This window comes from Aulonocara stuartgranti (genome assembly GCF_965226115.1).
Source record: "Aulonocara stuartgranti genome assembly, chromosome: 4".
Classification (NCBI taxonomy): domain Eukaryota; kingdom Metazoa; phylum Chordata; class Actinopteri; order Cichliformes; family Cichlidae; genus Aulonocara; species Aulonocara stuartgranti.
The window spans coordinates 16,859,870-16,887,112 of NC_138942.1; the positions used below are offsets into that span (position 1 = coordinate 16,859,870).

The 27,243-nt window shown below is 41.4% G+C and overlaps 2 protein-coding genes across 2 annotated transcripts; one reads left to right on the forward strand and one right to left on the reverse strand.

Moving 5' to 3' along the window:
* The first annotated feature begins 77 nt into the window (after positions 1-77).
* Positions 78-3,800, forward strand: fahd1 (fumarylacetoacetate hydrolase domain containing 1). The gene has a single exon (XM_082530176.1). The coding sequence runs from the start codon at positions 322-324 to the stop codon at positions 982-984; it is 663 nt and encodes a 220-aa protein (XP_082386302.1). The 5' UTR covers positions 78-321; the 3' UTR covers positions 985-3,800.
* A 7,866-nt stretch (positions 3,801-11,666) lies between these two features.
* LOC309704765 (heparan sulfate glucosamine 3-O-sulfotransferase 6-like) lies at positions 11,667-26,139 on the reverse strand. The gene is made up of 2 exons (XM_082530169.1): positions 25,306-26,139; positions 11,667-13,148 (listed from the first exon to the last, which is right to left on the reverse strand). Exons 1-2 carry the CDS (start codon positions 25,797-25,799, stop codon positions 12,530-12,532), a joined length of 1,113 nt encoding a protein of 370 aa, XP_082386295.1. The 5' UTR covers positions 25,800-26,139; the 3' UTR covers positions 11,667-12,529.
* Positions 26,140-27,243: the final 1,104 nt, after the last annotated feature.

A 27,243-nucleotide genomic window follows, 5' to 3' on the forward strand; every position in this document is an offset into this window, starting at 1 on the left:
TCAAGTCTCGGGTATATAGATCGGGAATGATCTATCTACGTATTTATTTACGTAAACAAGTTACACGTGACTGTCTAACTTGTTTACGTAATTCTGCACAAGAGTAGTTTAATAAAGTTAGTAAGTGGTTTTGTTTTACATTTTAGTCCCAGTAATTATCTCAAATAAGATAGCATTGATTCGACGTTTGTGCTCTGCGCATGTCCCTTCAGGCTTGCCGTAGGTTGATGTTCCGGAGCGGTCAAAACGGTGTCGGTCAAAGTTTAGTTACACTCGTGCTGACTGCATCAAGGCAGCCGAAACAGCTCACGGTTCTCCACGATGACAGCACGGAATATTTCCCGGTTCTGGGAATGGGGGAGGAAGATCATTTGCGTTGGGAGAAACTATGCGGATCACGCCAAAGAGCTGAAAAACGCGATTCCTAAGGAGCCTGTCTTGTTCCTGAAGCCTCCTACTGCATATGTGAGAGAGGGCTCGCCTATCTTGGTGCCCCTTTACACCACTAATCTGCACCATGAAGTGGAGCTGGGGGTGGTGATCGGGAAAGGGGGCACGGCCATCCCGCAGTCCGCCGCTATGGAGCATGTTGCGGGTTATGCTCTGTGCTTGGACATGACAGCCCGAGACATCCAGGACGAGTGCAAGTCCAAAGGTCTGCCCTGGACCATGGCCAAGGCTTTCAACACCTCCTGTCCTGTCAGCGAGTTCATCCCCAAAGAGCGCATCCCTGACCCGGCGAAGGTCAGCCTGTGGCTGAAAGTAAATAATCAGCTTCGACAGAGCGGCTGCACCTCTCAGATGATCTTCTCCGTCCCATATCTCATCAGCTACATCAGCGACTTCATCACCTTGGAGGAAGGGGATCTCATCCTGACCGGGACCCCTAAAGGAGTCTCCGCCGTGCAGGAGCACGATGAGCTGCAGGCTGGGATCGAGGACATTGTTACGATGAGCTTTACAGTAGACAGACAAGACCATTAGCGGGAAAAGAGACTTAACTGAGGCAGATGAGATAATAAAGACTCGTGAAGAGAAGGTGCTTCAATCTTTTTTAAAATCTTTGCGCATCAGCAGATGGCAGTGCTGTGCCACCGAGACTGTATTTCTGATCAATTCTTGCTGCCTTGCCCAGCATTTTAGAAGAGCCGAAGTACAACACACAGTTTCGTGACACCGTTTGAGCAAAATCAGGACAACTATAATCTATTTTACTGTATTTTAGCCATGATATAAAAAACATATTCATCACACAGTGTCACTATGTCTTTCACCAGACTATGAAGTAATTTATAGTATTAAAATGAAAGGTGTAATGATGTAAAAAAACAAAACTAAAATGAGCATTAGATCATTATATTTTTGTAATTTATTATTCTTTTTTAATCATTTGCTGTAAAAAATAAAAGGATTGCAGAAACTTGAAAACAGCATCTTGTATTCTCCTTTTTGAGAAACTTCATATTTTTCAGAAAACAGTAAATAAAACAGTAAATAAGAAAGCTATTTCATAATAAAAACAAGTCCTCCATTAAAAAAAAATACTTGTCATTGGTAATGACAGTTCATATCAGTATTCATCTTTTTATAAATGCATTAAAGTTCAAATAGTATTCTCAGCGCAGATGTGATCTATGTATAATCACATATATGTTTTTATGTTAATGTTGAAAAAGTGTCTCTTCGTAATCTTGTACACCAGATGTTTGAAACACACTCAAAATACTTAAAAACAATTACTTCAAAATGTTGATATAAAAGTAGATTTTTTCCCCCCCACAATAATTAGTGGCATTGCTTTTGTTCCCAGTGGGTTATATAGTAAAATCTAAAATTACAATAATAACAGTAAGGTACAGGTAACGTTAAGAAAGCATTCCTTACATTATAGTGTAGATGTAAATTGCATGAAAGACCATGAGTTTTACAAAAAACAAAACAAAACGTATGGTTCATTTAAGTATTAAAGTTTTAATATATCTAAGGAATTATTACAATTTAGAGAAGCTTATGGGTTGAAAATGTTTGTTGTCCTCAGAAGAATTCAGTTTGAAAAAACCTGTTTGATTAGCACGGGATCAGTTCCATAGTGTAGCAGTTTACACATTTACCCAATGAGTGAAAAGTCCTTCTACAATCCCAGGAGAAGAGACAAATCCCTTTGGGGTTGCATCAGGAAAAGCATCCGGAGTTTAAAAAAAAAAAAGTACATCTGCCAAATCAAACATGTGGAGCTACCCACTGTGGCGCCCCCTGTGAATAAGGGAGCAGCTGAAAGTAACATCAGATTTGTCACTGCGGGAGTTTGAAATACAGGTTTCACTACCCAGCTGTTCTTAATTTAGGAACATGGCTACACTTACCAGCCAGTTCAGTACATACTGTAGCTACCTGCTTTTGCCTTTAGAAGTGCTTTAATTCTTCACGGCACAGACTCAACAAGGTGCAGGAAACATCCTCAGAGATTTTGGCCCATATTGACATGTTAGCATCACACAGCTGCTGCAGATTTGTTGGCTGCACATCTATGATGAGGATCTCCTTTCTCAGCACATCCTAAAGAGGCTCTATTGGACTGAGATCAGCTGACTGTGGAGGCCATTTGAGCATTTGAACTCACTGTCATGTCACAACCTGAACTGTTAGTACAAGACAGGATGAATCCGCTTTGGGTGTTCAGAGACGCTCTTTTGCATACCTTTGTTGTAACAAGTGGTTATTTGATTTGCTGTTGCCTTCATTCTTCTCTGACCTCTGGCATTAACAAAGTAACAAGTTTTTACCCAGAGCACTGACGCTCACTGGATATTTTCTCTTTTTCGGGTCTTTCTCTGTAAACCGTAGAGATGGTTATGGGGGAAAATCCCAGTAGATCAGCAGTTTTTGAAATACTTTGGCAACCACGTCGCAGTCAAAGTCACTAAAAGTCACTTTTCTTCTCCATTTTCATGCTCAGTTTGAACTTCAGCAGCTTTCTTGTCCATGTCAACAACCCTAAACGCACCAAGGTGCTGTCACCATCAACTCAGAACAACATCTCTGGGCGGAAGCAACATCTCGGATCAGTTGGATGCGGTTGTGAGGTCTCAGAATCTGCTATGTGAGCAAAAAAGAGTGACAAGACCACAGAATCGACGGCTAATAACGTCACGGAGAAACTCGCAGCTATTAACGGGAGATTGAGAGACCAGTATCGGAGTGTTAAAAACAGCTTGAAATTCTCATGAGTTGTTTGCAAAAGAAAAATTACCATCATAATGCGGCTACCCCTTCGGCGCCAGCTGTGGGCTCAAGGCTGGAGCCGAACAACTGTTCCTTCCCATTCCCTACAAGGCCACCTGGGTTGGCTGGAAGATTGTTTACTTAGCCTGGCGGGGCGAAGGACACTGTCTCAGCTCAACTATGGACACGCACACACATACATATACTGATACTGATAAGCACTCACTGACGCATCACCCTCCCTATCCAACGCCACCTCCAACGGTTACCTCCCCCATGATGTGGACATCGGGTCAGCTGGAGGCGCAGTCGAAAGATTGCAGCGGTCCCAGATGAGATGTACACACTGGAACACTTTCCCATGTTGCTTGTCTGTGTTTATTGTGTTATGGTGTGTTGATACCTGTGCATTCCTGTATTATCCTTTTGTGTTACACATTTCAATGTTTTTTCCTCGCTACCTGGCCTGACCTGTCTCCCCAATGTGATGTTTGTATTGTATGTACGGTCGGCAAGGTCTGTCATCTCGGTTGTGGGCAAAAGACCTGCAACTGCCAAATAAAGGCTATCTCATCTCATCTCATGTAATTGATTAGATATTTGCATTAACAAGCAGCCTAACAGGTATAACTAACAAAGCGTTTGTTAAACCGGGTGTATTTTGCTGCTCATTGAACCAGCCGAGATGTATTTCCTTCCGAATGTTTAATTGCGTCACACCTAAATACTGCATTTGATACTTTCTTTGATTTGCTTGAAACAATCTGAGACACATAAAAGAGGGCCTCCATTAACCCAGATTATCAGCTGTGGTGTTTCTGCACATCCAGTGTAATTTTGACTTCTAGGATGTCAACCTTCACCGTACCCTGATAGTTCTTAGACTTTTAAACTTCTCTTCCAGGTTCAGAGACAATTCTCCCACAGGCTTCTCTGTTTTCAGGATCAATCAGAGCCTCCATCAGCCTGTCCCAGGCCAATCTGCCGTAACCTGAGTCTATATACATCATCTTCCTACACCTGTAGGGCATGTTGTCTGCAACACTCTTAGTGCCAAGCCCTGGCCTGCAGGGAACTCTGGGGTTATGTATGTCTGTCATTAGAACAGTTATGACAGATTCAATTAGATTCAGGAGCTGGGAAATGTTTCCATGGCCCATTTTTTTCCTCATCACAGGGTTAGTATGCTATGTGCTCACAGGTGTCGTCTTTTATGAGGTATGAATCATACTATTCATTGTACCCGTGTGACTGCAGGTATTAAAGCCTCACAGGTTTTTAACAACGGCTTCAAAGCTGGAGCTCAGCTCTGGTTTAACATTCAGCACATAAACCAGCACCGTGTCAACGAGCCTGAGAAGGTTTTTTTGACGCTTTGAGCAGGGATTACTTGAGGACCACAGTCTTTCGGTTCAGCAACAATAACGGTGACATCACTCATGATGTCAGCCCAGGTGGTAACTGAGTCTTATAAACAGAGTCGATCAGAGTACATTGTCAGAGAGCTGCTGGTGTGCATTTAGTATCTGAGAATTGTTATGTGGTCGTGTGGTGATTAGCACTACAGGCTGAGGCTACTGGCCTGCTCGGATTTTCTGTGTGGAGTTTGCATGTTCTCCCTGTGCCTGTGTGGGTTTTTTCCAGATACTCCAGCTTCCTCCGGGAGTCCAAAGATGTGCACATTAGGTCAAGTGATGGTTCAAATTGGCAATAGGTGTGACTGTGAATGGCTGTCTCTCTGTGACAGCCCTGTGATAGGTTAGTGACCTGTGCAGGTGTACCCTGCCTCTCGCCCTATGACAGCTGGGATAGGCTCCAGCCCAAACATGACCCCGAAATGGGTAAAAAAAAAAATGGATTGACAGAAATGTTATGCACAGTCCCTTGAATGGTAACAGTGAACATCATAGACAGAGCAAACTGTCCTCAGCCTGTGGATTTAACACATTTTGTAACTTCATGTAATCCCAGACTGACTCAATGTTGATGAGTTTAGGGCTTTTGTAGAATTTGGGACCAGCGATGTGCTATGTATAAAAATCTAAACGCGGAAAGTGGCAACATTTATGAACACTTCCTCATCTACAGATTATCACAATGCAAGAATAAACAACCACATATTGTGTCTGAAGACAGAGGTTCACAAAAAGACTACAGGGTAGAATAATTTGGCAGGATGTGGCTGGTTGAATCTGAGACCTGTTAAATCTATTGTAAAATGACATTTATGGCATATTCTGGCAGACTTGTTTCAACATTTGTTAATAGCCATCAGCTCATCGCGAGACTTAGTGCCGAGGTATCATCTTGCTTGAGGTAATTGCGTCAAATATCGCAGGTTCAGATGAAAAACAATGTGCATGTGAATACAGGCTTGAACATGTACCTATTCTTTAATGATTCACTGAAGGGAAACTGAACTGTTTTCAGTTTGTTTTATAATAGTGTGTAATATCAGTTTAAATCAGCATCCAGCCTTTGTTTTTTTGAATATACAGTGTAAGGCAAGAATGCTGCAGCGTTGAGTCTAACTGAAAAACAACTATAAATTTTTAAATAAGACGTTGGACTGTCCATTCTCTGAGAGAATAAAGCGTTATCCCTTGATTACCAGCTCGTGTCTGTCTGTGTGTTGAGCAATTGACCATTCGTTAGGCCTAGATTTGCGTGCTGCACTGCAAGTCACCAGATGGGGCTGTGGTGTGGCTATTCTTAGGGAAAAAAATACCAACCATAGGAAGGACTGAGTCAGAGGGAATGCATATGACATATTGCATCAAAGAGACATGCTCTCATACGGCCAAGAAATTGATTTGATGTCATTTTTGGAAAGGCATAAAAGCAGCTCCGTGTGACAGGACTCTATGTGCATACTTATACATCAACTGAGGTTTTTCGGTGAATATGTGTCTTTATCCCGTGTTTGATGGACTCTCCTGTGCGTGTGCACATGACAGTTGCATTAATCATTAGTTATTACTAACACAATGGAGGAAATTAAAAACGGATGTGTTATATCTTCACGGGCCAAACTGCGGAGCCATAATTCATTCTCACCGACTAATGAATGGGGTCTTTGACAAATTAAAAAGAACCATGCATGACGCCCAGGTGCAGACCTCTTTCATTCAAAGTGATTGACTGCACACAGTTTGTTAACACTTTGTTTGAAGCTGCTGGCGGAAGGCAAACCGGAGCAGATTTAACAGCTAAACTGCGAAACACGTTGCTTCCATACAGATGTGGACGCAGCAAAATAAAAATAAAAGCTCCTCCAAAGAGTGTTTCCAGAAGAGTTGAATACAGTTTTATTTTTAGTGTGAAAGCTTTCCATTCATTTGGCAACACGCTGTACCTCATCAACTAAGTGCAAGCTTCTCTGTAAAGGTTTCCAATCAAAGCTCAATAAGCAAACTGGAGCTGGTATTCTGTAGTCTAAAATAGAAATGGAAACATGTGCTGAAATGTGTCCAGAAAAACAATGCTATAAAATCCTATTGTAAAAGTTCTTAATCCGGCGTCCCTCAAAAGTTTTCCTAATTTGCACTGAACTGCCACGAGCATTTGAAAATCTCCCCAGCCCAAATTTCTTTCTCATCAATTAAAAGCGGAGTCAAAATTTAACAAGATAGTGTGAGGCCTAACCACAACGAAAAGGGAGAAAATCCCCAAGCATTTCTTCCCTGAATCCACGGAGTCTGCGGTAAGGGTGGAAAATGTGTGGAGTGCTCAGTATGAACTATCTTCATTTGTGGCTGCTCAAAGGGGAAACCACTTTTACACGCTAATCCTACTTTTAATCTGGTGTGTAGAAATCAGCGCTCTTCCCCTCAGCGTGGTCTTCAGTTCATAGCCCCCCCTCCCGAGTGTTTCTGATTAGTTAGCTGGGTGCCCATTATTCAAAAATGAGAGTCATCAAAAAAAAAAGAAGGAAATAGACATCCACCATCATGCCTAATTTCAAATAGTCACCGTGGCCTGTAACTCAATCCACATTGGGTAGTTTTTCTCTCATAAAAACAAATCCCTCATGTTCTGTATTGATGGCGTGCAACTGCAGACTGAAATCACTGGAAGCTGCATGCTGGTGAAAGCTAAACAAATTACTGTTCCCATGACAAGGGGAGGATTACAAACGTGCAATTTATAAATGTATCTTTTGCATTTTAGTTGTTTTGACCAGTTATGGTATTATAGATTATCTATATTTCAAGCAATCTTAGAGGAAATGTTGTGTATACGTTAGCACTTGTCAGGGTTCCTGGGTCGTTGACCCAGCGATTTCAGTTTGTTCGTGTTCAGTTTCCTACATGCTTGTGTTTCACTGTGCCAACCTTCTGTCTCTGTGCATTATGTTCTAGTTCCACTGCATGTGTCATTAGTCAGATTATGTTCAGCTGTGTACTCACCGGTCTCCAATCGTCATCATCAGTCAGAGTATTTAAGTCTTCAGTTTCCTTCTGTTCACCGTGGTGTCATTGATGTTGTCACTGCCGTTCCCGTGTGTTCAGTTCTGTTCAGTCACTTCATTTCAGCCAGCCGTTTCAATAAATACCATTATCCGACACCGTGAGTCCAGCGTTTGGGTCCCTTCCTCCCGTCCTCTCATCCACACACGACACTCCTGACAGCACTTTTCTGACTTTTAAAAAGCACATTATGTTATCTGTCATTTAAGAGCAGGTGTAGAAGAGGTTCGATTATACTGCAGAGTAACAATGGTTTATTACCATTTATTACTGCAGTTTTTTAATTAATTAATTTACAGTATTATTTTAATTTTATTTTAAAAGTTTCATTCTGTTCATCTGGATGTGACTGACTACTATGTTGAACAAACGGCCCAAAATTTGTGTTGCCTGACTGCAAAATGTGCAGGTCTTCAAAGCCCAAACGCTTGTGCTGCAGTTTGCTTGATGCAGCAGGAATCCTTTATTGCTTCAACACAAGCCATAGAAAAGAACTGTTTTCCTAGCACAGCGCTGTTGTTGTTCTGTTGTATGTGAAAGGCACAGCAATTTAAACAGTTTGAGGTCTAGACTTTGACCTGGCTTTTTTCAGCAGCTGTTTGCTGCTGTGCTTCGGATCATTGTCCTGTTGCATGAGACAATTTAAGCCAAGCAATTGTTGTCAGACAGATGGCCTCATATTTGACTCTAGAGTACTTTGGTATACAGAGAAGTTGATGGTTGAATCACTGACTGCAGAGCGCTCAGGTCCTGTAGCAGGGGGTCCAAAACATGACCCCTCCTCCACCGTGTTTTAACAGTTAGTATGAGCTGGCTTTTCTGCAGTTTCTCTGAGAATGGCACGGTCTGACCTTGAGGTGAGTTTGCTGGGACTCTTACTGTGATGGCATTGCGTTCACACAGCGGAATGTGCCAGCAAACTTCCAAACCCTGTCATTTTCACAGGTGGTTGCTGATGATCAGTTAATTTAATTAGAAGCACCTGGCTGCTACTTGGATTATTAATTCCTATGGGTTTACTTAGTTTTTTACAGGCCTACACAGACCTGGGCAATTTAAAGTTGCATTGTGGATCACGACTGGTTAAAAACCAACGAACTGCAAATACACGCTTTGATATTTCATATTTTAGTGAACACAGAGACAATTTCTTTCTTTAGAATGAAAATGAGTTGTTTTCTGAGTACAAACTGGTTTGGAATTGTAAAATACATCCATATACATTTTGATTGTTATTTAAATGTCTGGTGAAATCTGACACTTTAAATGAAACCAAGACTTTTGTGAATTGCTGGATTGATGGCGGTCATAAAATATGACAAAATGCTGGTGATGTCGACAGACTGCTGCGGCAGCCGCAAGGAGAGGGCGGCTTCTCGTGAGGGCATATTCAGAGACAACACTTTAAGACTTATTTGCTTCTATTAAAAAGTTGGATGAAGTTCTACTTTTATAAATGCGCAGTAGATCATTTTGTTCCTGGCTCTCAATCACTTGCCAATTCTTCATTCACCTCAATTAGATTTCTCACATCATTACCAATGTTTAGTGACAGCTGTAGATTATGCAGAATGTCTTGCTGATTTAATCACCCTTAATGACTGGGCTAGTCCTGTGAAGATTGATACAAACATCTTTCCCAGATGGCAGAATGGGATATCAGTTATCTTTTAATGCCTGCTGCTGGGCTGGCACGGCAAAATGGCAGTGCCCTATCAGCGTGCCTGGTAATACAGAGTAATAAAAGTTGGCACAAATGAAATGAGCCAAGTATGTTAAAAATTTTAGTGAGACCCACTAAACGTTAATGCCAGACAAATAAAACAGAAGGGGAATGTGAGAGAAATACTGACTGGAGCTAAAGGAGAGAAGACGTAAGGAGTGTGCGTGCTGTGATGTTAAACTTGCACATATACACACATCAGCATGCTCATGCAAGCAGCCGGCCATTTCATTCACAAGCCACTGACGTTTCCACAAACAAAGCTCACTCTTAATTTAAATTCTGTTTTAACAGTTATTTTAACAGTTAGACATATTTCAGTAAATTAGTTTTTAAAAAACGCATGACGCCACTATGTGTATATTTCACTTCACAAGCTCTTTTGTTAGTTGCTTCACAGGAACCTTTTATTTTCTTCCACACAGGAATATACACCATGAAAGAGAAGATCTCTGCTGTTAATTGTAAGCCCCGAGTGAAAGGAGGGTTTTTTTCTGTGTGATCTGACATATTTCATAATTAAAGGCCACAACACATGGAGACCTCAGACTGTAATGTGGTCGCACTGCATGGAAGTGGTAAGGACAAGCAGCGCGAGAGACTGGGAACTAGAGGGCAGAGAGAGTGAGTTTAGTGATGGGAGGAGGGGTGAACAAGGGCAAAGTGAGAGAGAAAGAGAGGGAGGAAAGAATAAAAGCATCTTAGTGCCAGGATAACAGCACAATACTTTGTCAAAAGTTGAATAAACAACTTTTATCAATCAGAATTATAGTCAATAGGGAAAAAGTGGTAGGCAGACAGCAAGAAGTTATCTTTTGGTTAACTTTTCTTTTCTATGGGGAAGCATGTTATTAACGGAGGCAAAAGAACATATATTTGAAATAAATTACTGATATAAAAAAGGGGGGAACTGAATCGTGTTTCAGACACATTCACTTTCACCTAATTTGCTGAAAATCCTATATTCAAGACTGGGAGGAGTCACAAGCCCAGCTGCAGGTGGACACAAGCTTGTACTCACAACTGTGATGACATTTCTGCTGCCCTCTTGAAAATGGCATTTTAATATCAAAAACACTTTTATCTGGATAAATAAAGCATATACAAAAATGATTTTGCCAAAAACTGAACGTATCTTTAGCCTTGTGACATCGTTCATGAGATGGATGGTTGACAGATTACAGCCCAAGAAGTCAGAGAGGCACTTTTATTGATATGTGACTGTTAATTTTGAAACTCATTTCTGCCAGACTGTGATGCACCTGAGACGAGTGCACAACACCAATTTACTTTAAAAACTGCCTTTGGCATCTTAGTGCTATATATCATATTTGGCTTGTCAAAGAAATGTAAAAAAAAAAAAAAAGCATATCAGATGTAATGCCTGCTGTCTTTGTATTTATGATGTGTGCAAATAATTTAGCTAAATATTAGCCTGAATTAATGAGCTAACTAGTTTTCTCCAAAATGGCACCTTTGGGTCAAAGTGAGTCAAATGTGTGGGCTAAGTTGAGCCACTCAGCCCTTCAAAAGCCACTGAAGTTAAATTAAATCTGAACTGCTAGAGAACCCATCGCTGATGACAACCAGAATATACTTTGCACCTGATTATAAACATATATTGATGCTACACATCTCACTTTTGGGGCAGTTAAATTCTGGTGGTAACTTTTTTTTCTTTTTATTCATTTGAGTGGCATTACTTTGTTTCAATCTCCGATAGTTTTGGTAACAGTATTCAATTTATTTAATCATTTTAATTTATGTTTTTATTTAATTTTGCTCAATAATGTCTCTGTTTTACTTGTTATTTTATTTTTTTAGGGGGGAGGTTTTCTTGTGTCTTGCATTTTTCATTAACATTAATTAATATAATCTTTCTTTGAACACCTGTACAGCTGAAAATCAGATTTTGTTGCACTGTACAATATATGTATGGTAGTGACAATAGATATATTCTATTCTATTCTATTCTTAAAATGCAATCAAAAGATATTGAAATTTAAACTTCATTTGATTGGTTTACTCATTCATTTAAATGGTCAGCTTACCCCCAGATGGTCCACTTATCCCTTAAGCTGATGCAAACTGAGCCACAGAGACACTTTTTCTCTAAGAAACCATATTTTTAAAACGTTTAAACAGTCTAAAAACTTTCACGGATGGTACTTACACATTCCTTTGTTTTCACAGGACTTTGTTTTCTTGATATGAAAAGATCCAGCTGTGTAAACTGTATTACATAGAGAATGGGCAGTACAGTACAGTCTTCAACCTCTGGTGACAATTTTGCAGCCTGATGTAACCATACAAAATCTGACCTTAACGCTAACACATGAAATGAAAACAAATTCGTTTGTCACATCAGATAAAAGTTTACTTCACAACACAGAGAATCAGAGGCACATTTTTTATACACTGTAATTTGAACACTTTTTTTTTTTACAGTTACAGTGGTTCAGAATAATCACAGATCAAAAGTAGCAATTTATTGTGAGTAACAGCTGATACAATTGATCCCATCCAGGAATTACAATATAAAATATGATGCGGCTTTTATTGGAAAATACTTACAAATGGAATGTGTCTACGGTTTCGACTTAATATTTACAAATGAGGTATCATTGGTATATCAACTGCAATGCACTGAGGAATGTCCTGCAACATCAAACTGTATGTAGCATTCAAAAGACTGGAAAATATGTAAATGCAGGCAAAGAGTATTACATTACTCCCAATGTCCTGTCAGATGTTGGTATTATGTCCGGCTTTGTCACGCAATAAATACACTTCTTTAATAATAATAATAAAAAAAATACCTGTTGTATTCAACAGAAACTATAAATATCACCTTTTCTTCTAATCTGTACATAAAGAATGTCAAAAACAGTTTAACGGTTATATATTTAAGCCATTAACTAAATTTGTCGTTTTCATATTAGCAGCACTATGTCCGTCTGAGCCTCAAAATACAACAAAACAGTGACAGTTCATGAGTGCTGCATGTCGTGTTGACTCCACTGAGGCAGAATGGACTTTGTCTCTCCCAGTACCCTGAGAACATTAGCCCTGTGGAAACAGTAAATGAGCATCTCTCCACAAAGAAGACTCTTGCTTAGTCCCAGCCAAAGTCCTGTCCACTCATCTGGTAGAAACGGTGGTTGAAGGGCCTGTAGAAATCTCTGAGTCTCTGCAGTACCTCAGAGGGGATCTGGGGATGAGGTCTGCCTTTAGACTTTCCGAGGCAGCGGGGTCTGCTGCTCCCCTCTGGCTTCTTCAAGCAGGGAAAACCTTTTGTCTGGTTGAAGTAGAAGTGCTTGTCTGAAACAACCCTTTTCAAACCCAGGAAGTCCTGAACTCGGCCCATCTCCCCAGCTGGATCAGACACCAGTCGTTCGCCGCTAACAAACAGAAACTGAGACAAAGGGAAGTACTGGAGCCAGTTCTCCAGGTGCTTGGCATAGAGGCCGATGCGCACAGCACTCCACGTGGTATCAATCAAACCTGTGGAGGAGTTTTTCAAAGCGAGGCTCTGGAAGGATGGAAGCCCTGGGTTCTTGGACAGCGTCTGGGTGTAGTCAGACACAGCCCTCGTCACCGGGTCCCTGACGACGACAATAAGCTTGGTTTGACAATTCATAGTGCAGATGCGACTTGGAGCTTCTTTGGTGACAAAGTAGCTGGGTGTCTTCTCCATAGTGATCTGCCCATCAAGTGTCCGAGGCATCAGGTTCCTAAATTAAAAAAGAAGAAACTGTCAGATAAATATTGACACAGTCTATTTCACTTCAGTACATCCAGCAGGTCTGGAGCTTAACTTCACTTGTTTTGATTTCTTGAAGTGTTTTTTTTTTTTTTTTAAATTTGGCCACTTGAAGACATTATGTCCATATTCTGCTTACGTTATATGTCGAGCCAAGTTGTGTGAACCTGCTATGTTACATGTATTTAACTCAACAAAACACTCTTGATCCGGCTACACCACTGGTTTCTGAGCTACCACAATAAAGTTTCCATGTTTATAACTCAAAACCAGCACCACTTGCTGTTTTAATCCCATGCTACATTCAGCAAAAAGACCACTAAGAGATAATGTAAGAACATCACACACTGTTGCTATTAAAGCATCTCAAAATCTGTGTGATCAAAGCTTCAGACACTACTCTGTTAATGTTCGAGGGCCCCAGACAGCCCCTCCGGGTCTCACTGCAAGGTCTGCAGAACAGGACCATCCACTCACCACGGGCCCAGTGAGTCAAAACCACAAAGCCTCGAGAACCACTTAACAGCAATTTCCTACAGATTTCCACCCCCTCTTCTTCCTGCAAGAGCAAAATGCCCACCCCCTCACCATCACCTCCCCAATAGGTTCCAACAAGGACTCAAGCAGGCCAAAGTCTGCAGGAAGTGCGACCGGGATGGCGAGCTGCTGAGCTCAGCTAGTGTGTTAAACACATGGCAGTAATGAGGAGAGATGCTGGGTAGAATATACCAGTGGAAAGACTTGTGCTAAATTAGGTGTTACCGTGTTGGGGTGATAGATTTTGCATTATGATGCAAAATGTACCTTAAGCTTTAACCAGCGCTGTGACATCTAATCTGCTGATTTATCTTTCATGGCACCTGCTCTCCTGAGATGATTAAGCAAGTTTTTCTTCTTCTACTGATTTGATTTAAAACCATCGAGTCACAGCTGCATGAAACACCCTTGACTGATGCGGACTCCTCTTATTTCAGCAATATCTGGCCAACAGACCGTGAGGGAAAACATGGCGTTCAACAGGTCCAGCATTTATTCATGTGTTTACATTTAACATTGACAAACTGCCTGAGCCAGCATTGTGGTGGATTTGGATTTCGGAAACAAATTGTTTGCACGACAAATGGATGATGAGCAATGTTTAAAGCAGCAAATGAATCGCCTGCAGTTCATTTACCCAACACATCCTTTACTGTGTTACTGGAAACAGAGAGCGTTCATGTGGTTTCCCATAAAATAAACAAGTAATGGAGCATATGTGCTTTATTTGTTTCAGATTGCAAGTTTGCATTAACTCCAAATGTCAATGACAAAAGGCCATTCAGAAGTGTAGATGACATCCGAGGGGGGATTTGTTTTTCATTTTCCTGATTATTTTAATGAGTATTTGTAAAGTAACCGTGTATTAGTGCAATGTAGTAAAAATGCTTTTAATCAATTAGGAAAATAAACACTTTCAAATGGGTTTACTTGAGTAATGACAGTTGCATGCCCACATTATTTAAAGTGTTTCCTCTTTGATCTGAGGGAATTAAGGTTCAGCAAAGTTTCATGACTTCCCTTTCACGGAAACAAAGCAGCAGATGACTGTAGTCCATGCAAGTTCACTGACTTTACTTTTGCTCTTTAAAAACATATCTAATACAATATACCAGGGAAATATGAGAAAATGTACATCAAATGAAGAACAAGAAATAGGCTGTTGATATTTCACTCAAAATGAAGATCTTAACGCTTCAACAAAGTCAACCAAACACAGTAAAATCTCATTATAAGAACTTTTGACCACCTAGATAGGTTTTGTGCAATTGCATTAACCTTCTTCGTAAAAACAGTGCTCACACACGCTTCATTAACCTCAACTGCTCATTAACGCAAACATATAATTGGCTGCGACTCAATGCGTTTAAGCATGCACACATGGTCAAGACTTGCAGAATTTCAAACTGAGCATCAGAACAGAGAAAAAAGTTGATTTAAATGACTTTGAATAAAATATGGTTGTTGGTGCCAGACTGGCTGGCATTTCAGAAACTGCTCATCTACTGGGATTCTCCCACACAATCATCTCTAGGGTTGAAAAAAAAGTGAGTGGCAGTTCTCTGGCTGAAAATGCCTCGTTGATGTGGCCAGACTGCTTTGAGCTGATCAGGAGGGAACAGCAACTCAAATAACCACTCACTACAACCAAGGCACGCAAAAGAGCATTTCTGAACAAACAACGTGTTGAACCTTGAAGGAGATGGGCTAAAGCAGCAGAAGACCACACCGATTCCTTTCCTGTCAGTTGAGAACAGGAACCCGATGCTGCAGTTTGCACAAGCTCGCCAAAACTGGACAATAAAAGATTGGAGAAAAAAAAAGTTACCTAGTCTAATGAGTCTGAATTTGTGCTGTAACACTCAGATAGTAGGGTCAGAATTTGACATAAGCAACATGATAGCACTGATTCATCCTGCCTGTATCAACAGTTAGGGTTGCTGGCGGTAGATTGTTGGGACCCTTATTACTAATTAATTAAAAATGTCACAGACAATCAGAATCAGAATCAGAATACTTTATTGAATACTTATTGACAAGTCCATCCCTTTATGACCACACTGTACTCATCTTCTGATGGTTCCTTCTAGCAGGATCACGTGAAATGTCACAAAACTCTAATCATGTCAAACTGGTTTCTTGGACATGACACTGGATTCACAGTACTCAAACAGCCTCTCAGGTCACCAGCTCCCAACCCAATAGAACATTTTTGGAATGTGGTGGAACGAGAGATTCCCATCATGGATGTACAGAGCCGACAAATCTTGGGCAACTGTTTGATACTGCCATGTCAACGTGGACCTAAATCTCTGAGGAGGTTTTCCAGAAACTTAGTAAATCTATGCCACAAAGAATTAAGTCAGCTCTAAAGTAAAAAGATGTGGTACTAACAAGGTGTTCCTGCTCATTTAACTCCTGATGGAAACTCTATTCTGTGGTTCAGTGTTTAGTTTGGTCTCTTATTTATGTAAAATGTTCTCTGTAGAAGTTTTAAGAGGAAACAAAGGTTAAAAGTGCACAATAAAGTACATGACTTTGAGTGAGAAGGAAACTTTTAGAGATTTGAGTCTTTCCTCTGCATTTAAAGTTAAGCCGTTTCAATCCATCCCCATTAAATGATCCCCATAATAAAAGACCATTAATTGATTACTATCCAATTTCAAGAGCTGCAAATGGCCTATCACTGCCTGCCCGTCCCCTGTTTATCTGTGTCTGATCAATACGTCTGTCTCTATATGACAGATTGTGCTCAGTGTGTGTCGCTGTGTGTATGACTGCTTTTTTGCACATGTGCATATTTGAGCACGGAGGTGTCAGTGAATACTGATGAGAAAATGAACATCTTTACACCCACAGTGTCCGTCTTCTGCTTTCTCATTCATAGTTTTGGATTTCTCCTTCACTTCTTCACATAAATGACACTTCTGTAATTGACCATAAGTTGTCTTTCCATATTCATGAATAGTTAATGAATTGTGACTTTACCCCCACTCTGCTCAGGTCCCTATCTCCCTCATCACAATCAGTCTCATTATCGGAGAATCGATAGAGGCCATTTTCTGTCATAAATCTGTCTGTATGTGGTGTCAGTATACTGTAAACAGATCAGGGACAATTAATCTGCAATAATATATGCTTTACATACACCTCTTTGATTTAGCTTAAGGGAAATGCCTTTTAGCCTACTATTGTTAACATTTAAATGTGCAAAGAGAAGAACTCAAACATGTTTTCTATTTAGCGTTGTATCGGAAAGACTTGCTGACTCGCCACTCTAGTCTGGAACTCCCTGCTGTTAAAAGGATGTAGTGCTTTTCCTCCCTGAAGTGCTCCAGAGCTGATTACTCTACTGATATGTTCGAGGGAGCCTGGATCATAAGATTAAATAACAACCCTGGCAACAAGGATGTGGCCAAGAGACTTCCTGCCCCCCAAGATTATGGGCTCTCCCGCTGAAGTGGGAGCCACATACTCCTGCGGCGCAGAAACAAAAGGTATTCTGCACAGAAGTGGAGCCGGAAAATCCAATTATCACGTCGGTTTGTCGATCTGAAATTCCATCAGTTATCACAGATACGCTACACACGGTCTTCCTGAAGGAGGCTTCTGCTTTGGCAGGCATCCACACCAAAAGGCCTTTTCAGCTGAGATCCAATTAAACAGGTGGTGAAAAATCAAGGCTATAAAAACGAGAGAGAGCATAAATGTCAAACTGAGGGAAACATTTCCCAACTGTGTCGCTATGCTCGAAGGGTGACAGAAGCAACCTGGAGGCAACGGAAAGTCTGTCAGTCTGACAGGATAAGTGTGGGAACCTTGATTTACAGCATCATGTCTGGATGAAACATATGTTGCTATTCCCCTCTGACCAAGCTAAGGTGGGCTAAACCAGTACAAACAAGAGTGTGGGGCAAATCTCATCTAGCTACAAGGAAGTGAACACATACAGCAGGAGGCATTATTGTCTCTAGGATACAAAGTGCAGTTTTTCCCCTGCTATCGCCATGTTTGAGACCTAAAAGTGTCACACATCAAAGTTGGAAAAGAACATAAGCTGATGTGTAGAAAGTGAAACATTGAATGAGAAAGTGTGGAGCAGAAACTTTACAAATAGTATTGCGTATGTGTGTGTGTTACCACTGAAGTGACTTTCAACCAGACACAAACACACTAAACACCTCTGCAAGTGTCAGTCACAGGACCACTGGATGGTTTGATCACGATTGGAACCCAGCTGCGAGAAAAAACTGTTGCCACCCTCTAGTTTTAATTGCATTGGATGATGTTTTCCTCTACAAAGTAATGGAGTTAGTAAATGGTTTTCTCTGCATGAGGTTGGCTGAAGTGCAACACTTCCACAGAGACCAGAGTGTGAGTGTGTGGGTGGAAAGGAGTTAAAATCACACACATACATGGGAAGGGGGGAGTCCATCTATAAAGGAATTACTTTATGCAGGTCGATGCCCAATTAAAGACTGAATGTCCAGTTATAATTAGGAGTCCTGACAGGATGTGAAGTCCGTGATGCTTTGCTGGGAAGTTGGCGCCCACAAGGGCAGAATTCTCACTGGGGGGAGAATCTGGGTTTGAATCTATCAGCAAGCGAAGGTCTTCGCATGTTCTCAGCGTGCCTGCATGGGGGTATCCAGCTTCCTCCCACAGTACGAAGACATGCAGCTTGTGGGGATAGGTTAATCGGATAATCCAAATTGTCACTAGGTGTGAATGTGCGAGTGAATGAGAGTGCGAATGGTTGTCTGTCCCTGTGTGTTGGCCCTGTGACAGACTGGCGACCTGTCCAGGGTGTACCCTGCCTGTCGCCCTATGACAGCTGGGATAGGCTCCAGCGACCCTGAAAAGGATAAGTGGAAGCAAATGGATGGATGGAATTAAGGTGGATGAGTTTAAACACTTGAGGTCAATCATCCAAATTAAAGGTCATTGCGCAAGAGAGCTGAAGAACAGAATGCAGGCAGGAGGGTGGAGTGGGTGGCGATGAGTGTCGGGGTGATTTGTTACAGAAGGTCCACAAGTTGGTAGTGAGACCTGATATGATGTTTTATTTGGACATGATGGGGCTGCCAAAAAAGGGCTAAGCTCGAGTTGGCAGAGCTGAAGAGCATGCTCTGATTTTCTTTGGGCATCCTTACAGTATTAGAAATGAGTATATCAGAAGGACAGCCCAGGTTGAGGACTTTGGAGACAAAGTTGAGTAGAGGCAAGGCTTAGATTGATTGGACACAGGCAGAGTAGGGATAGTGGATATACTGGACAAAGGATGCTTAATATGGAGCCGCCAGACAGGAGGAAGACCAGAAGAAAGATTCATAAATGCAGTGAAGGAGGACATGCAGAGAGTTGCTGTGATCTTCTAAATTAGCAAATGTTAGCATGCTAACACCCTGCGCTAAGGCGGTGAAAACTCTATAATTATTAAATCAGCATGTTAACATTGTCATAAATATGTAAACAGGGATTTTTAATAATCAAGACAGATTTTGCTGAAGTTTGATGAACCCGGGAGCTAAAAGAGAAAATTGTGAGTGTGTCTCTGTTGTTGTTCATCTCTTATGAGAATCAGATACATACTTTTCTTTTATAGATCTGGATTCATTCAAACCCTTTAAACATCGAAGCTATGTGGTAAAACATAGTCTTTTCAAATTTCCCAGGAGCCATATTATTGTGTTTCCATTGGATACTCTCGTGTTTTTTCAGGCTCACGCTATTCTTTTCTGGAAATGGTTGCCTGACTGAACATGACTACCAAGCATTTGAAACATTTAATTTTGGCCCAAACTATTATTTCTTCAAAAAGTACTTTTCTCACCAGCTAACTGCAGCATAGAGCTGAGGGGGGGAAAAAAGACAAGACAGAAACCTCCCCAAGATTTTACAGGCGCCCCATAATGGATTACAAAGCACCCCAAATTATTATAATTCTCACCATATGAAGTGTGAATGTGGCTATTTTCAAACCTTATAATACCACCTAGACTTAAGTCCAGCCAAAACCTGGCACCATTAAAACACACTACAACCCAACACTACAGAGACCACTTCCTGGCCTGTTACACCAATCAGCCATGTTCAGTGTCTAAGGCTAATGGCCTGAGGGCTGTACACAGAATGAGGTGTTGAGAAAATCACCCTCACTCTGGAAAACGTTCCCCCGTGGACGTGCATTAGGCTCCACTTTCACCATTTCAGCTGTCAAAAATCCAAACTGACAGGGTAAGTGCCTGAATCTCCCCTCTCGGATAATACTGAGATAAAGCATGCACAAAGCACAGGATGACTTTGGAACAATCCAAACTGTACCATTAGTACCTTAAGTATTTAGACAGCGACATAACTTTTGTTATTTGGACTCAGGGCGAGCACATGCAAAAGGGGGGCTATGCATAGAAATGGTTGTAAATCCTAAAAAGCAATGATTTTGTTAAACCACAAAATTATAGTGTGTCATTGTCCAGATACTTATGGACTTAACTGTGGCTATATCTTGTCTTATTTATACTTCAAATAATATTAAAGATATAAGTTGTTAAATGATGTGCACACAAATCTGTCCCAGCTGACTAAAGTGCCTGAAAATATCTTATTTTTTTTTCAGCTGAACGGATTATACTTGACATATAGGTTTGCAAACCTTCAGTGACAGCAGTTACATTATTGTGCATAGAAGACGCTAACATGTCTGCAAACACGTAATGAAAACTGAAAGAACTGCGATGCAAACCGTAAACAGAGAATGTTCACATTCGAAGAAAGGATTGACTCCGGTGCTGCAGCCAATACATTTGAAAAGGTGCAACTTTTACTTTGAAGGCAACTTCTAGTTTGTGTTGCTGTTTTCACAGCTTCGCTACAGCTCTGAGGATTGTTGATGAGTGTTTGCAGACCACTTGGCGTTTTCCATGCAAATTACCAGCAGTTGTGGCGTTCTGCTGGCAACCAAAGCAACTGCAAGGAGGTCTGTGCCAACTGGTTGGGGTTGCTGGTGGTTGCTATGGGTCACCAACCAGAGCTCTAGGCCTATGTAGAGTTTAGCGCTAGATTCCATCGTGCCTGCCATCAGCCTGCAGCAACTGGTTGGAGAATACACATTTTCCCCCTCTTAAAAGGCCGGTGTGAACGGGGTCTTATTCACTTGACCCTACAGCAACACATGTTGATGTGACATTGTGAGCAGCCATGTCTCTCCAAAACCTCAGCCTGTGGGAAAACACGCCTTTGGCTCCTTTGATCTATGACCTCATTAAACACTTTTCTGATGAGTTTGTGGGCTCAGATGCAAATTTCAAGTCTTACCTAATAGAACGTGACATTCACTTTGTAATTTAAAGTCTCCACGAGAGTCCAAAAGGAGGATAAAGCAGGGTACGGTTTGGAGCTGCCATCCTCACCACGCACAAGTGAAGTCTGATGGTGGCAGTGAGAGCGCCCAGCTTAAGGCTTCAAGCCAGCATTTCACTAACCAATGGGTGACCGCACTGTGGTTGCGTCCATTTTTTATATACAATCAGCTAAAATTTAAGGAAGTGGTCACACTAAAATGAATCTAAGGCGATTTTAAATGACTTGGATGCAGTTCGTTCATCCTGCAAATGTTTTGCCTGAATATTACCCTTGTTTCTGGCGTGAGACAATATTGATGTTTTAGGCTTCATTGCTGCTGACGTTTATAAATTTTTGGTTGTCGTCGTACTTTATTTTCACCAGCTGTATTTTTGTATAGTTAATTTGTGTATTATTCTGTTTATATTTGTGCATGTGGTCTAGTTTATGCAACTTAGTTGATTGCACTGCTGTCTTTTTTGGCTAGGACTCTCATCGTCAGGATTTCCAGAGTAACTAAAGCTGAAATATAACAGTAATCTAAAATAAATAAATAAAAAGAGACATTTAAAATGTGCAGATATGTATATTTTAATGGTTATGCTAGAAAAATCAAGGGATAAAATTAAATTTTGGTGCTGGTGTAAATGCTGATTATACGTTTTAAAGTAATAAAATCAAATGTGTATATCAGTCTGACCCCATAAAGATCGGCATGTCCTCCTCTTATTTTGATCTGTTGTCATCTATTTCCAGTCTTGTTTGTATAAATCCATTTCTGATGTAATTTTTAGCAGAGCTGGCATTTTTGCTTGCCCTTGTGCTGTTACCCTTAATGGATTTATACCATGTTTTAATTGCAATCCAATCAGGCATGGCCTGCGGTGTCAAGACTACAGGTCAGCTAATTGATAACCTTGTAAAATATTGATGAGCCATGAGAACTTGAGTTTTTCCTCAAACAGAAATGAAGAAGTAATCTTTCTAAAAAGAGTTTGTTCTTCTACAAGATGAGAAATAAATGCGCTCACTTTGACGTCATCAGACAGAATTTAATCATTACTCACTCCAGGCCTCATCACTGTGACAAAGCCGTGACAATTACAACTATTGTGCCATGGAAAGCTGAGGTTTTTCAGCTTTCTGCGGTGGCTCTTAAGTCCCATATGAAACCCATCACTCTGTGAAGTCTCTTTAAAGCCGTAAAACAACACAGAAAACCGTTAAATCTTTGCCTTATTTTCAATGCACTATTTGTGGCTTTTCCATTCCCGTAATGGGCTCGTATGCACACATGCAAACGAGAGAACGGCATGAAGAGACAGACAGGGCGGAGAGGGAAAGAGAGCGGAGACTGACTTGATCGCTCAGATAAAAGCAATGGAAAACACACATGCATGAGGTCTGAGCTTGTCTTCGAGAAGACAGTGCTGTTGGAACAACACGCACGGGAGGGTACTTCTGTCTGCTGAATCTATGAAGTGTCTCCAGCATGCAGATCGCCCCTGGTTTCATCCAACATCTGACAGCAATGACTCAAATATGACAGATTACAACCCTCATCCATCTGCTACAGTCGCCTTCGGTTTGTGCTTATTTCTCCATCCAGGAAAGAGAGCAGACTATGACAGTGCACAAATTGCTTTCAGATATGCAAGTGTGTGACCATGTATCTTGGCAAGCGGCTGTTTGTTACTTATAAAATCGTGACTCGTCTGTAAAAATAATCAACAGCAGTTCCAACGCATCATTTTTTTTTCATGGGGATTATGGCAGATATATAAGCACGCAAACGTCATATTTGTCTGAAGGAAAAGATTCAGGATTAAAGCGGTTTATCATCACTTTATCACCTATGATATGGATAAATAAGTGCTGTGGTAATATTAAATGGATGATCCGGAGGAATATCTACAGCAATCGGTTCTCTATCTTATGAGATGAGATGAGACAGAGAACTTCAGAAAGATTAAATGTCAAAGCAGGGGTTGCGTTTTCAGAGCCTGTCTTAAACTCCTGCTTTACACTGCATTGAGTGTGTGCGTGTGTGTGTGTGTCACATCCAGATGTGACAGAGAGTTGACCCTGTGACTGACAGTCAGATGAGGAGGACTTGCTTGTTCCACATGGATAAGTTCTTTCTGTCACTGACTCTCTCTCTCTCACACACACACACACACACACACACACACACACACACACACACACACACGCACACATGCACACACACACATACACACATACACAAAATGCTGCTGTCTACAACTTCCAGCGGCTTCTTTGTGGGTCACTGCAGATGACAGCAAACAGATTTGCTCAATTTTTGCGATTCAGTGACAACAGCGGAATCATCTTTCAGTGATTTCATCCGGTATCATGTTGCTGCTGTCGCTCTCCATTGTTGCATTAATCCTTCCAACTTTTCTCCGCCTCAACTTTCAGTGAAGTTCACTTCTTTAAAAAAAAATCACAGCAAAAGACAAAACCATAATTCACATTCACGTTCTGATACTGTGAATGTGAACAAATGCAGGTATTATCAGTTATATCCATGCAGAACTCCCATTTAATCTCTTAAACACTTACAGGTGATCACTTTACTGTAATTACACCTCTTAACTTGGCTACACTTTGAAAAATGTTCATGTTGCATGTGGTGACTTAGATTTGTCGTTGGGTTTAGGCGATATTACTGCACGACTGATCTACCTTTTACAGGCCGTGTTTTTACAGGCCGTGTTAGTGGCAGTGCTGTGTTACACCGTTAAGGCCTAACAGCTTTACAGCACAAGTCAGCCTAATTAAAACACACATAAAAAAAATGCCCCGGAAACACCAGTTTGGCCACAGGTATTTTCACATTCTGCTATTCTGAAGGGAGAGTGAGGAGAAGAGAAGCAAGGAGAGAAGGAGAAAGTCACAAGGAAGAATCTGGGGAGAAGGATGAGTTGTAAATGTGGCATGGAGAGACAGAGGATAGGTAACATAGTGCTTAAGATTGCTAACATACATACGGTATATATGAGTGTTTGTGTGTGCACAGAGAAAAAGTGAGAGAGAGGAAATTTAACGGCATGCTAAAATTATCAGTGGTGAAACCGTTTCCATGTGTCCTTATGTTCCCTATTAAAAGGCAGCAAAGGGGGGTTTAGAAAATAAGGCAAAGGAAGATTAAATTACACCATCTTGCTATCAAAGTGCCTGTTATTCATGATCCTTACCCTGTCAAACCTCTGTGTAGTTATGACACCTTTCTTGCTTAAAGGTCCCCAAATGGCACTGTGTTCTCACACGCTGCTCAGCTGGGATCATGTCCAGAAGCTCGTAGAACATATGGAGATGATCAGGACCAGCTTCACGGGCAAATAAATCCTTCTTTAGGGCCTTAACTACACCCAAATGAGGGCTCTGGTCAGCCTGGCCACCCCAAATCATGTGCTGTCAGTATGACAGTAGCATTTTATGTGCCTTTTGTAAAGGAACTGTGCGATCACATTAACTAAGATCATCACTCAGTGTTTGCTCTCCTTGTCAATCAGATTTTTGTGTTTTTGCTTTTTTAAAATTCTCTAATTCAATTCAATTTCATGTTATTTATATAGCTCCAAATCACCCCAAGGTGCTTTATATGGTATATGATGAGGTATTTGCTGTAGATTTTACATGTTAGAGTAATCGATGTGATGTTTGCATGGGTTCTTTGTGGCTCTGTTGCAGAGCAAAAAGGGGAACACTATACAGGATGTCATGCTGAAGTGAATAAATGGTGTTTAGATGACTGTCAAGATGATGAAACGCTCCTCTGGGACCTCACTAGCCCTTTTGATCTAGAGCAGCACAAGAGAGGGAGCATTGTCTAAAGCTGATCCGAATCTATCAACCAGCCAATGCATTGCTGTCTCTTCTATTGACGGAGGAAATCAGCACATCTGCACAGGTGATAAGATGTCAGCAAAAACATCAGTGCTGCTCAGCTGACCCTTTACCCTTACAGCATATACAATCCTGCATTGGCCCGCATGACATCCAAATATGCAATCGTGTTCAAACTTTTTCCAAATAAACCCGTCAGATTCACTTATAAAGAGCACATCGGTTTTTACAGCAGACACCCTGTGTCGTTTTAAAGTTTTGGACTGCCTACGATGGTCCACGATTTACAGTTTTTACATTTTATGATTTGCGGTCAAACCTGGGCTAAAAGCCAGCCACATTCTGTATGAGTGGATTCGTGCGTTCATCCTTACCTGTACCACTCCAGCCCTTTATCGTAAAACCTGTCGAAGAAGTGCGGCTCCGCGCCGAACGCTCTCACGTCCGGGTGGATGCGGAGAAACTCCAGCAGGGCGCGTGTCCCTCCCTTCTTCACGCCGATTATAATCGCCTGCGGAAACCTTTTGGTCCCGAAAGTGTTGGACACGGGGATGCCGTTGCTCTGGACAGTCTCCTTTTCGCTGTCCAGCGTATTCTGTGACGGCTCAGCCGGAGCGTCCTCGGAGCCTGTGCGGTTCCGCTGAAACGGCGCATCGGGGAAGAGACGCCGGGGTGGCCGCAGATCGTCCAAAATGTCATAGTCCAAGTCTGAAGTTTCTTGTCTGTATGCAGCTCTTGGAGCCGAATCACAAAATCCGGTGAGGCAGTAGAAGAAGTAGGTGAAGATTAGGACCATGGTGAAAAAGACCGAGACTTTGGACAGCGCCTTCCCAAAGTTGACCCTGAATCTGCATCCACTACATCCCATGAGTTGATCTCCTGCTCGATGCCAAAGGGCCAAAGCGGTGACAGCATGCTTCTTTTTGTTCCCTACATGGATCAGAGTTCGAGCTTAAATGTTCTTTGGAGAACCTGTTGCGCAAAGCTGATCCATCACACGGGGAGCTTCTCTCAGCAGTGGAGTGGCACAGTGGACTTGTCAGAAGTTACATTCATAATTCAGAAAAGAGCTACTAAAGATGTCCTCTGATCATTTTGAATCGTTTGTCCTTTAAAACTCAGTTAGCTGAGACTTTCCAGCTTGTTGTGTCTGTGCGCTCTAGGGTCCTGGAAGCTCTCATTCAAGGTTTCTTTGCTTCTTCTACACCCCCTACACCCCTCCCTTTTTCCTTTTACATGTCCCCACCCTTTTCCTGCTGTGACATCTTATAGATAGATCGTTCCAGCACAGATAGGATGAAGGGTTTTTTATCCTGTATAATTAAAAATTTATGAGGCATAACATTCTTAATAAATCATTACAGTATGTATCATCATAAGAAAACAACTGTAGCGTATTAAAGCACCATTAGGAAAATGATTTTTTTAATAAGTTAATAAAGAATTTAGTCATTTTATGTCAAGTCAAGTGTAAGGCACATGATTTAGCTTCTTTAGCTCAGCAATGTGGGAAAAAATGATGAGCACTTTATTCTAAAGAGCCCACGTCAGTGTTTTACAAATGTAAGATGACTCCCCACCAAAGAAAATCTTCCTCGCCCCTTTGAACTCATGATAGACATCCCAGTCAGCTTTGTGAATAACACGAGCCCCGAGGACGTCTATCTAAAACCTCTTGTACTCTTCTTGCACTCTGAAGCTCAACACATGGTCTCTTGGCACAAACCTCCCCCCCAAAAATAATAGGCCTAACATAAGGAGGGGATACCTGCAACCCATATCTCTCTTGTACCCTCTTCCCATAAATACAGTATCTGAGACTGAGTGTGTCATCTTTGGGGGTGAGCAGGAAGGATTGGCTCTGGGACATTCCCCTGACTCCGAGCTGGAGCAGATATAGAGTTTCTTCAGGCAACGAGATGAATTCAGACTTTGAACCTGATTAACACACCGGCTGTTTGAACGGATGAGAGGATGGGGGGGGGGGGGGGGGTTAAAGGGTAGATAATCTGTCTGTGACACGCTCAGCCCTGGAGCAGACAGATATAGTAAATCCACTTGGCACTGCACCGACTAATTGAGAATTTTAAGCTTTTTATTATCATTCACCTTCGTTCTTTAACATCCTCAGAGAAAACAGAGTTCGGCATTTTTGAAAATGCGCTCTTTTGATTTCTGTACGAGTGAAACATCTTGCCAGTTGTGTTTAAAGGTAACAGAAGGAGCTGGCTTATTAACATATTGTATTTGGTGTGTATAGAAAATCAAAAATGGCAAGAGAGTGTCAGCGGTTGTAGGGTGTGAAGTGCGAG